The sequence below is a fragment of the Amphiura filiformis genome, chromosome 18 (assembly GCF_039555335.1).
Source record: "Amphiura filiformis chromosome 18, Afil_fr2py, whole genome shotgun sequence".
NCBI classification, from domain to species: Eukaryota; Metazoa; Echinodermata; class Ophiuroidea; order Amphilepidida; family Amphiuridae; genus Amphiura; species Amphiura filiformis.
Window position 1 is genome coordinate 45,779,337 of NC_092645.1, and position 13,379 is coordinate 45,792,715.

The following is a 13,379-nucleotide window of genomic DNA, read 5'->3' on the forward strand; positions in this document are numbered from 1 at the left end:
AGAAGTCATCCGGGGTCAAAGGTCATATGGAGGTCAACGGGGTGAAACAATACCACTATCATGCCGCAACTAGGATTATACCATTTTGGGCCAGGGTTGCATTATAATATTAACCTTTTTAAAGAAGAAAGAGTAGTCAGTTAAATAAATAATTAATAAATCAATGTCATCAACAGAGGTCATTCGGGGTCAGGTTATATGGGGTCAACGAGATGAAACAGTGTCGCTATCATCGTACTGCTACTTGAGTACATTATGTCCAATACCATCAACAATAAAAAGTAATAATTCTCAAAAAATTATTTAAATACCACCAACTATATTCATTTTTATATTTATGTCGATTAATAAAAAGTCATGAGAATATACTAGTACTTGGATCCTGATTCGTCAAGTCTGTTTCCATGACCACAACGCATCCAATCTTTTCTCTGGACCAGACGCATCCCTTTTTAAAGGGATTTTTATTACGAGCACAACCACATTCAACTACGCACTCCACAAGCACAAAATACTCCACTCTGCCATTAGCTGTGTATATCTGCTTATAACTCGCCACAAATATGCAGACATGCAAAACAAACCTGCCGTGCAAATATTACCATGGTTACACCTGTATATTTCATCCAAATTGCTTGCAGACTTGTTTAAGGTATGTGAATCCTGATCTATTTGCTTAGCGTTATTGATATATTTATGTGTATAATTCAAGTTCATATTTAGAAGCTTAAGATGTAGTTGATAACTAATTTGTTTTGCACATGAAGGTACCTTCATATTCTGCATATCCATGTTGTACATAATTATAGTAAGCCTATAATAAATAGCAGTATTATACAGCCACCTATAGATGATCATATATATATGTAGCTATATATAGCAGTATTGTATTAAATTAACCTGTATCTGCATGAATTTAATAGTCATGCATGTGCAATTTACGTCTTGCTCACTGCGCTCGTAGCACAGACCATAAGGCTGAGTTCACATAAAGAGTATACCATATACGGTATAGCTATTAGAGTCACGCGGTAGCATGACCAGCAAGTTTTTAAAAAAACGACTGATAAAGAAGAATAAGAAGATGCACCGCGGGACTATATTTACACGAAACAAAACGCTATTGTTCTATGATATTTTTCGCTGGGTACAAAATATATCTAAAACCATGCTAAATCGTATTTACTATCCAAAGTGTAATATTTTAACAACTCATTAATTCAAAAAGTTACACCAATCATACAGTCAATCCGATTGTTTGATAATAAATAAACATTCTTGCTTTATTTCACGCGGTATTTCATAGCCAAAATTAGTGGAAAATCATAGCTAATCATACTGATATCCACAATCTTTCGTCACTGCTACAGCCATACATGGCTGTCACTGTCGCACTACCTTTTGAGATTCACTTTCAAATATACCCTAGTATATTCCTGGATACCCTACATACAAATTCTGGATCCCATTCGCCAAAAAATCAAGTTTTTCGCAATTCTTTTATTCTTTCCGGACCACAGCATACATTCATATTAATAAATACTCCACTTTCACACGTCGTTATAACGGGTCGTCCCCGTGGCGAAGCGGTTAAGGTCCTGGACTTCTAATCCATTTATGAATTTTTGCTCAGGTTCGAAACTTCCCACCACTTTTTTTTCTTAATGTTTTATTAACCAATGTATTGTCATAAATCAAGAATAACACCATCTCGAACATCCATTGCTATTATGATATTTTTTTTCATCAAACAAACATGTCTGATTTTTTATTCTCATCTAGGCCTAGGCCTAGGCCTACTTTCACCATCCAGATGCTTTCACCATGCCTGACTATCATGACATCTTCGTTATTTAAAACACATTTATCATTGGCTCTGTTCACAGTTCAATCTGAAATTATATTTGCAATAAATATTATAAATTGTCACAAATTAAAATCACAAACCGCGAAAGATCGCCAACAACTGCCGCTGAATATTGATATCAAACTAGATTTCACCGCAGGGCTATAAAGAACCACAAACCGCGACATTTGGATATCCAACTAGATAGCCCAGCAGGGCTACAAAGAATCACACACCACGAAATATGGATATCCAACAGGCTTAAACTATAAATTAGCTCCCGATAGAGGGCAGGGCCTGATAAGGGTAATTAAAATCACAAACCGCGAAAGATCGCTGACAACCGCCGCTTAATAGGGATATCCAACTAGATTGCCCCGCAGGGCTACAAAGAACCACAAACCGCGAAATTTGCATATCCAACAAGATTGCCCGCAGGCTTATCGATTATAAAGAACCACAAACCGTGAAATATGGATATCCAACAAATTAAGACCACAAACCGCGAAAATTTAGATATCCAACTAGATTGCCTCGCAGGGCTATAAAGAACCACAAACCGCGAAATTTGGATATCCAACAAGCTTAAACTAATTAACTGCCGATAGAGGGCTTGATAAGGGAAATTAAAATCACAAACCGCGAAAGATCGCCGACAACCTCCGCTTAATAGGGATATCCAACTAGATTGCCCCGCATGGCTACAAAGAACCAAAAACCGCGAAATGTGGATATCCAACAAATTAAGACCACAAACCGCGATAAACGAAATGAAACGAAATGAAGAGCCACAAACCGCGAAATTTGTATTTGCAACTAGATTGCCCCACAGGGCTACGAAGAACCACAAACCACGAAATATGGATATCCAACAAGCTTAAACTATAAATTAGCTCCCGATAGAGGCCAGTGCTTGATAAGGGAAATTAAAACCACAAACCACGAAAGATCGCAGATAACCGCCGCTTAATAGGCATATCCAACTAGGTTGGCCCGCAGGGCTATAAAGAACCACAAACATTCAAACACGATTCAACAACTCTTCCTATACCTTTGTACAGGAGCCAACCGTTGTTAATCCGTGATGAACCCACACTTTAGTACTGTAGCGTATACGCGAACGCTAGCGAGACTACGCGTTACGCGAGAGCGCGTAAAATTCGTCATGCCTGGAACCTTTGTGCGTATGCCAGCTTACAAGTTGAATTCAGTATTTTTCAGGTAGCGGCTAAACATTGCCGTTTTATTCTGTAGTTTTATTGCTGATATCAAAAGAGAAATCATCGAAGTTTTCTGTAAGGCTGAGTGGCAATGATTGACTGACATTCCTCGTAAAATAATCGTGAATTATACGATCTTTAGCTTCTTTTCGTTGTTGAAAGGATTCAATCATAGCCATTCACCGTTGTTCATCACCGATTAACAACTCGCGTCTGCGTGCGTGGTTTACTTCGCTCGGGCAGCTAAAGCTGCCCTCGCGAAGTAAACCACTCAGACGACGCGGACGCATCGTTGTTAATCGGTGATGAACAACGGTGAAACATGATTGAATCCCTAATTATCTTGCCTAGTCGGGGCATTTAGACGCTTCCGTAGTATAGGCTTAAATATATGCGCATTTACCAGTTCCAACTTGGAAGTAAATCGGACTTACTCTCCGTATCTCTCTGGCATTGTCAACATTGGGTGTGTGCTGTTTATATTTACAATTCTGTACATATTTACGTTGCCTTGAATAATTAAAGTATATTAAAATATATATTGATCATTGTGTACGCCTCAGTCACGCGTGACGAGCAAGTTTTAAAAATAAACGACTGATAAAGTTTTGTTTAATTATTTATTGTCATAAATCATGAACAGCAACTTCAAACATCTATTTTTCGTTTTATGGAGCACTTTGTAACCTGATGACTTTCCAAGCTTGGAGCTACTTGGTTACATTCATAAAAGAAAAGAAATCTACCAAAAAACGTTGACAACGTAAAAGAAATCAGCAAGTTTAAAAAACCCACCTCGGCTCACTTTTTGAAACTTGGTCCCATTTTGAATACCAACAGGAAATCAGTGTTTTTATTTTATTTCAACAGAATACAGCGTTTCCAACAAGATTACAAGCCTACTACACTTCTGGAAATGTTTTAAATTTATATAAATATGATGAAGTTTAAATTAATACCTTTTACAAATGGGACCAAGTTTCAAAAAGTGAGCCGAGGTGGGTTTTTTAAACTTGCTGATTTCTTTACGTTGTCAACGTTTTTTGGTAGATATATATATACGCTATTCGATCAGGCGTGTATAGGTCAGTTTGCCAATTTTAAAACTGAACCTTCGTCTAATCAAATGCTTGTAACTTTACTATATACTTGAGGTCACATTGCACATGTGCTGCACGATTTAGGGACAGAAATATATATTACGAACACAGCAAATGTCGCCATTTTCATTCTTATGTTTTATATTGTAGTGCTGTGTTTGAGAGCTGTGTTTGCAAACAAAGCACGGATTTTTTTTTCATTCTTATGTTTTCTATTACAATGCTGTGTTTAAGTGCTGTGTTTCTAAACACAGCATGGAGTTTTTTTCATTCTTATGTTTTATGTTTATTGTACGTAAAATATTGTATGTAACATATCTACGTTATTTAATCTATTGCCATTCTATTTCCAGTAATGTTTAAGTTCTAACGAATGTTTGATGACGTAAAATCGATAATATATTTCTGCTAGATATTATATGTAACATAATATTATCGATTTATCGTCATCAAACATTCGTTAGAACTTAAACATTACTGGAAATAGAATGGCAATAGATTAAATAACGTAGATATGTTACATACAGTATTGTACGTCTAATACTCGGAGTCTGTGGAGTAGTGCGTGCTGTGTTTTGGTGCTGTCAATTCTTATGTTTTATATTACAGTGTTGTGTTTGAGTGCTGTGTTTGAGTGCTGTGTTTGCAAACACAAACAAAGCACGGAATGTTCTCATTCTTATGTTTTATAAACTCAACCAATAAAGTATCGAAACGATTATATAAATTATGGTTAGATTTATCGGGAACTGAAATATATAGCAAAAACTTATTTAATGTATATAAAGCGCAGCTTTCTCCTGCGCATTTTGATACCTCTTTTGTTGCTCTACGATATCATTTGGTCGAGTTATGGGCGTTTAAGTGGCTTCAAGTCGGATTTTGAAAGTTGCACTTAGTTCCTATTCAACATGTTCAAGCCAAATGCGTTCTTCGTGTACACATACACACAAAATCAAGACAAAGGACACCGATGTGCTCTGTTTACTTAACCATGAACATTACTTTATTTTACTCCTTCGACTTCCAACTTCAAAGCAAAGCTAACAAAGCAATCAAACCTGACACCACCTTAAAAGACCTTCGGCGCATCTTGCGCAGGAAATGGCGAGACACTGACCAAGGAAGATAAGACATCTTGTTCAGAACATGCGACAACGAATCCAGGCAGTTATAGGCAGTGGTGGTGGGCACACCAAGTACCCGGGGGGCCACTATAGTGTCAAGAGGGGGTATCAGGCGCGTCCGAGGACTCTCAAAAAGCACCCTAAACAAGTATTTCCGAGACCAAAATTTTCCCCCTAAACAAGTATAAGTTGCACGATTTGCTACCCTAAACAAGAAGTTGTCTTTTCCCCAACCCTAAACAAGTAATTGATGCAATTATTACCCCTAAACAAGTAAACACACAGAACCCAGGCGGCGAGTGGCATGGTAGGGCTGGCAATTTGTGGCAAGCCGTCTGAATTTTGAGCCATACAAGTTTACGTGGTGCTAAAGCTTACCTCAAAGTTCATGCAGTATGTCCAATATTTTCAAGATTTTTGGGCCAATAATTTCCCCTTTTTGAATCACAGGTCCAACCCTGATGTAGAATTTATTCTTTGGGATTGGGATGTACCCATTTCTCCACATATCCAAGAGAACTGCAAGTCCAACGCAAATTACGACCATGGCGATTGCAAACCACACATTGAAGTTGGAAGAAGACGGCAAACACGGCCAGTTTAGCTTGGTATAATTTCCTAATTTCGTCTCGATTTAAAACATCCTAGAGCATTAATTATCATACTGGATTTAGTGGTAAACCCAACCAAAATCCTGAAACTCATTGATTTATATTTTAAGAAAGCCAAAATAGTTCCAAATTATTCAATCGTTGTGTTTGTAAATACCCCGATAAAATTTCACACATGTCAAAAGTTCATTGACACAGCTTGTTTACAAACCTAGAAGTTCGTGCTTGCTCAACCAAATTTTCTGGGCTGGAAGCCACCAAGACTATGAATATTGATGAGTTTAAAGAGGTTCGGCCAATCGGAAATCCTCTTATATTTTTCCTCATAATTTATTGACTCCACAGTTAAGAAAAAGCCCCTGATTGGTTGTATATTCTGAACAAGTTGTGACCTTGTCCGGGGACCTCGTGTTTAGTATGCTAGCTGGGCCAGTATAGGGATCTGTCATCTCTGACAGCTGAAAGATGGCTTTTAACTGCCTCTGGGGTGTAGGAAGAAGACACTTTCCTTTCACTTTTCATAAATGAAGGAGAAAGCACAAAATTCCAAACTTGGCAAAACTACTCTAAGTACGTAAGAGCTCCAAAAATATACCCTTTTACACCAATTTTACATGAATTTGATACCCTATTCACGCTACGCACGTAACGTACCCTAGTCTGAAAAAATACCCTTTTTACGTGCATTTACGGACGCGCCTGATACCCCCCTTCACAATTACAGTGGCCCCCCGGGACCAAGTATTGAGATGTCAGCAGAAAGAGTTCATGAGATAAGTCAGAGATAAGTAAAGGGTAGCAAGTATTGAAGTTGGAAGTCGAAGGAGTAAAATAAAGTAAAGTTCATGGTTAATTAAACAGAGCACATCGGTGTCCTTTGTCTTGATGGTGTGTGTGTGTGTGTGGGGGGGGGGTGTACACGACGAACGCGTTTGGCTTGAATAGGAGCTAAGTGCAACTTTCAAAATCCGACTTGAAGCCACTCAAGCGCCCATAACTCGACTAAATGATATCGTAGAGCAACAAAAGAGGTATTAAAATGTGCAGGAGAAAGCTGCGCTTTATATACATTAAAGCCTTCTACTGGTTGGTTTGATCTGACACGAGGTGTTCGTCAAGGATGCCCGTTATCAACAGCATTATTCGTGTGTGTGATAGAAATAAGTTTGGAAGGTTGTCTGGTTTGAAGATAAATTTGGAGAAAACAGAATTGATGAAGATAGGAAGTCTTAGAAACTGTAATGATTATGTTTATGGTATTAAACGAACTAAGGAACCTGTTAAAATATTGGGCTTATTTGTTGGTTATGATAGTAAAAAATGTAATGAGTATAATATTCAACCAAGACTCAAAAATTAAAGGACAAATTAGATATTTGGAGACAAAGAGATCTAACACTTAGAGGAAAGGTCTTATTAGTAAAAAGTATTGGTATTTCACAAATGACTTATTTAATGTCCACAGATTATGTGAGTGGAAATGTGTTATCTGATGTTCAAAAGATACTGTATAACTTCTTATGGAGTGGAAAACCAGAAAAAATCAAACGTTCTGTTTTAATTGCACCAAAAGAAAGCGGAGGAATAGAGATGGTAAATATATTCAATACAGACAAAGCATTAAAGATTATGTGGCTACAAAGATTTTTGAGTGAAGGTTATGCACCGTGGAAAGATGTCCCAAATTATTTCTTTAATAAAATGGGAGGTCTGGAGTTCCTGTTACAATGTAATGTTGATGATTCTGTTTTTCCTGCAAATTTCCCCAGTTTTACAAAGAAGTCATTTTAAGCTGGCAAAGTTTTAAACAATGTAATAACAAAGAAACAATCAATTTGGAAGATGTATTGCATATGCCACTAAGTTATAACAAGTTGTTTTCAAAAGATGTAAACAAGTCTCTTAATAGAGCTCGAACAAGACTAATGAAGATTAAAGATATATTAGATGATAAAGGTTCATTTTATTCATACGAAAAGCTTTGTGAAAAATATGGACGATGTATTGATTTTGTAACATATTACGGTGTTATAAATAGTTTACCAAGGGAATGGAAATTAGAAATAAAGAAACTTTCTGAAACAGATATGGAAAAACTTAAAAGTATTGAAAAAAACATTTCGTTAGAAGTAAAGAAGTTAACAACTCGTGATGTATCTAAACAATTTAACATGTCACAATCAACAAAACCAGTAAATCAGAATTATTATGATCGTTTGTTTGATCGTTTGGGTAATCTAAATTGGGAATACATTTGGACATTACCTTTTCAAATTACCACTGAAGAAAGAATGAGATTTTTTCAATATAAAATCCTTCATCGAATTATTCCAAGCAATAGTTATTTAAAGCTTATTAATCTGAAAGAGAACGAAAATTGTCATTTATGTCAAAATAAAGAAACAATTGATCACATGTTCTGGGAATGCCATCAAATAAACTCTTTTTGGAAGGAGATAGAGACATGGTTAAATGGAAAGATACAGACTCGAATACATCTATGTTACAAAGATATAATTTTGGGACTGGAAGGACATTCAAGGTTCAAAGTGCTTAACTATATTATTCTGAGTGCTAAGTATTATTTATTTAGGAACAGGTTTTCAAATGAGAAACCATATATCGCCACGTTCTCACATTTTTTAAGAAAAAAAATTGAAGAAGAAAAAGCTTGTTTTCAGAGAATAAATAAATTGAATATCTTTCGTATGAAATGGGAAGGTTTTGTGTAAGAATGTAACAACAAAGTAACATATTAATTATTATTGTCTTTCTCATGTGCCCACGGACAAACAAAGTATTTAAACGAATTTAAAAATATGCATAATATTGTATCGTACTAGTGATATAAGAGATGCTTTTGTATTTGTGTGTGTTGTTTTTATTCTTTCTATCTTTTATTTATTTTTTCTCAAGTTATTTGTCTTTTGTCCTGTTTAATCTAAAAGCAAAATGAATTTAAAAAAAATTAAAAAAAAGTACATTTAGGCTTTAAATAAGTTTTTGCTATATATTTCAGTTCCCGATAAATCTGACCATCTATAATCGTTTCGATACTTTATTGGTTGAGTTTATTATAGTGCTGTTTGAGTGCTGTGTTTCAGAGCAGAGCAGAGAATCAGCACTCAAACACAGTACTATAATAGAAAACATAAGAATGAAAAAATTCCGTGCTTTGTTTGCAAACACAGCATTCAAACACAGCACTGTAATATAAAACATAAGAATTGATAGATTTATGTTTTATATTATATAGTGCTGTGCTTGAGTGCTGTGTTTGCAAACACAGTATGGATTTGGCATTCTTATGTTTTATATTATAGTGCTGTGTTTGAGTGCTGTGCTGCACGATTTAAGGACAGAAATATTTGCTGTGTTTTCGAACACAGCACTAAAACACAGCAAATGTCGCTCTTTTCATTCTTATGTTTTATATTGTAGTGCTGTGTTTGAGAGCTGTGTTTGCAAGTAAAGCACGGATTTTTTTTCATTCTTATGTTTTCTGTTACAATGCTGTGTTTGAGTGCTGTGTTTCCAAACACAGCATGGAGTTTTTTCATTCTTATGTTTTCTATTATAGTGCTCGCCAAAAATTACTGTTTGAGTGCTGTGTTTCCAAACACAGCATGGAGTTTTTTCATTCTTATGTTTTCTATTATAGTGCTCGCCAAAAATTACTTGCCCCCCCCCTCAATTTTACCCTCCCCCAGGGCTCATAATTATTGCACAGCCCCTAAAAACACCGGGAATTACAAATTATTTATGGTTTATTGTAGAAAAAGTTATTTTAACACATCTTACATAGCCAGGAGTAAAAATAATTTCACCCTTTATGTCTAAAATTTCCTGTCCCGATGTCTACGCGATCTACCGTCACGAAAAAACTAATTTTGTAAGGTCATATATTTGACCAAAGAGCACGAGTCAATCTGCAGTAAATTCATTTAGACATTTTGCCCTCATGTTATCGCAATAGATTCATCAAAACTATAACCATTTCTTCACTCATGAATACGGGTGGGTACCTTTATTTATCATCATCTCCGAACGCTTCTGATCATTAAAATGTTCGTATTATTTATTTTACTTTTATCAAAATTATAATAGTTGTAAGTTTATTTCTATTCACTTCCTTTTATTGACCATGTGTATGCTATAGTTTTGCCACTAAGGTCGTAAGTTTGTCCATTTCGTAATATACCATCATGTCATATCCGTCATAATTTTGTGACGGATATGACGTTCAGAGATGATTTTACTATGAGAGAATCATCTGAGATGATACAGCAGCATTTCCATTCATTGACATCATCTCCGTCACTCAGATAATGCCCTGTTATGACCTTAAAACTTGTCAAAATGGAAATGTAATGATATGTTGCATAATCTTGGCTATACTCCCGTCCTCTGTAGGTAAAAAACAAATGTTCAATGTGTGACACATTTTTGATATCAGTTGAACTTCAGTGTAATTGTGATGGAGATGACGATGGTGACGGAGATGACATTAGCTGCAGAAAAAGCCAAAAAAAATACGTCAAGTTGCTAATATAAAGATTGAGCCAAACACTTTTTTACTACACTGGAGATATATCTCTTTCTTAATCTGTAAAAAAATTAACAGAAAAATCATTTTGAAATGTCCATTTCCAAACCTTCAAATATGCACCTTACCGAATAATGACCCCTAAACTATACTGTTCGCAGGTATACGGCCTTTTTGGGTAAAGAATTAAAAAAAAAAAATTTGAAGGAAATCGTACATAATGGCTTCCATGGGAAACGAAACCAGTCACCCTAGCTACTGGGACCGTTTAAACTGGGCCCAATAACAACTGGTCCCAAATATACAAACTGGGACCAGCTACAAACTGATCCTACGACTAGTACACACTGGCCCCAGTATACGCATACATGTACGTAAGGTTTGGATAGGACTATAAAAATATTTGGCAATATATACTATATAGATAATTGTAGTAACACAAACGTACGGTCGGTCTATCCTCATATAATTCGGCATTCAGAAACACGCACTCATCAAGACAGTATTTATGTCAAGTCCAAAAGTTGCAAAATAAAGTAAAATTGACACCAGAAGTTTCAATCACCCTACAGTGAAACCTGGCGAATTCCACTTCCATGACATGGGATAACGTGCTGTCGATTGCATCGTTCGTTGAAGTCATTTTATAGCAGTATAGTAAAAGTAATAGTAATAGCTACCGTACGTCCAGCTGTTTTTTAAATATTTTGATTCGGATGTCAATTTCTCGATCGACTTATGTTCAAATTCATTCACCCGGTAAATTTTTCTGGGACTCCCTGTATGCAGAAACTCAATACCATCCATTAAAATTGGGGGGCACTGGGGCAAGATGGGACCCAGGTGGTGTACGACGTGCAGTCCCTAAATTCAGTAAATTTTCATCGTCAACCGTGTAATTGAATGGGATTATTTTGAAATTTTAAAACGCTTGAAATATCACAAACAAATAGGCCTATGTTGATAAATAATATAATCACAAGCTAAAACCGTTGGGGTTCGATAATGAACCCCACAAAACTAACCGAGTACATGGAAAATGCCATACGGCCGGGCGGTTTCACGAGTTGCCGGCTCGATCATGTCATCCGCCGCCTGATGGGACCAGTATGTTGATGGGGCCATGGGATCACTTTGTAGCATTGGGGCGAGTTTGTACCTGATGGGGCGGGACGCCTTGAATCTGTCTTTAAGACATGATTGCTTTGTGTATCATGTAACTTTTATTTGTATTGTATGAACGAGTGATGATGTTGATATTTTTCCATTGAATCTTGATATTTTCCCCATTGAATCTGCAGTATCACAATTGGTATGTTAAAACAAGAAGAACCCCACTAAGATTATATAAACTAAGAAGGTAAAACTAGAAGCAGCCCCATATCATCAGCATGAGCAGACTGCTACTCCTCATTCTAAGCTGTGTAGTGATGGTATCGATATGGGCAGTAAGACGCAAGATGGCTCCAAAGAGTTGGATATATGGTGATCCATCAGGGAAAGTCAGCGATGATGTAGGGACTACGGGCTATAAACCGGCAACCACTGTAGAAACAGAAGGTTACAAACCGGCAACCACTGTAGAAACAGAAGGTTACAAACCGGCAACACCTATAGAAACAGAAGCAGAAGGTAAGCAATAATGAATTATATTATTCCTGAAGGTTACCCCATCTTTCCATAAAGACCCCCTAATTATATTTCTCCACCTTTCCATAAAGACCCCCCAATGAAATTGATCCACCTTTCGATAAGACCCCCCCCCCTTTAATTATATTGATCCAGCAGTTAATTGAATATATGAATACAAAAGCCACCCAAGTCCATACTTAAGCCAAATTGAGTTAATCATCGGAAAGTGTTGCTATACATAGGCCTGTCATATGTATGAAAGAACAACTCAAATTCATCCTCTGTGTCTATTGAGCATGTGAAAAATAGCATGTATGAAAGAATCACCCAATTCCATGATTTGAGTCTTGTAACACATTGATTAAAATCCAGTATGTATAAAGTCCACTTGTAACACATTCATTGCTAGAGAGTGACTTTTGAAAAAAAAGGGTTTAATAAAGGAAAGTGTGTGGTTTATATTACATGGCAGAATGCTTATCAACATTATACACACCTGTGCGCTTTATTTTGTATTATCTTACTAGTGGTAATCTCATTCTAACATTGTTGTCTTTGTATATGATTAAAAAAACCACCCAAGTCCAAAATTTAAAATGAACCCCACGAAGTCCCTGAAATGCCAATCGTCATACCTAATACAGGTTAATCCACTCATGTGCACGTCAAACTTACCATATTGACCAGGTAAATCTAACTGAAGGAATTAAAATGATACGCAGGTTTTTCTCTCAAAATAACTTCCCATGGACTTTGGTGGCTTTTATATTCATGTATTCAATTGGATATTCTTAGTCAGTGGGAGTGGTCTAGTTCGTAGACACATTTCTGATTGGACAATCGCATGATTTCGGGTGCCGTCTATCAGGCCGTAGACGACCCCACGTCATCATGCGTCTTGATAATGCGTAACATGCGTGTAGGGGTGCGCGTATGTATCGCGCTGGATGCGTAGACTAGGGCGGAATACGCGAACGCGCTAGCAATACGCGCAACAGAATACGTGAAGTTGTAAACAAGTTTCGTTCATTTTATAATGAGGGAGTTTTATGACGGTAACTTAGTTTTTGCTTTAATTATTTGTTTACAGTTATTAAAATAATATTTAACTGACTAAGAATGAGAATAAACGATAGGAATTTTTATTTTGCCTATCCTCTACCTATGATAGACGACAGGCATGTCCAATATTTTTATCGTAGTGGATACCGGCTGCGCCGGCATCCACTACTCAAAATATTGGACCTGCCTGTCGTCTATCACACGGTAGAGGATAGGCAAAATTAAAATTCCTTTC

The 13,379-nt window shown here is 36.5% G+C and overlaps 1 protein-coding gene across 1 annotated transcript in view; it reads left to right on the forward strand.

Annotated features, from left to right (window-relative positions):
- The window catches only part of LOC140138721 (sialidase-3-like), a 35,731-nt gene continuing 22,352 nt past the window's right edge, over positions 1 to 13,379 (forward strand). Inside the window, exons 1-2 of the mRNA XM_072160475.1 lie at positions 1 to 652; positions 11,752 to 12,082. Of these exons, the coding sequence (XP_072016576.1) occupies positions 11,842 to 12,082 (241 nt within the window). The 5' untranslated portion in view covers positions 1 to 652; positions 11,752 to 11,841. The remainder of the gene's footprint in view (positions 653 to 11,751; positions 12,083 to 13,379) is intronic.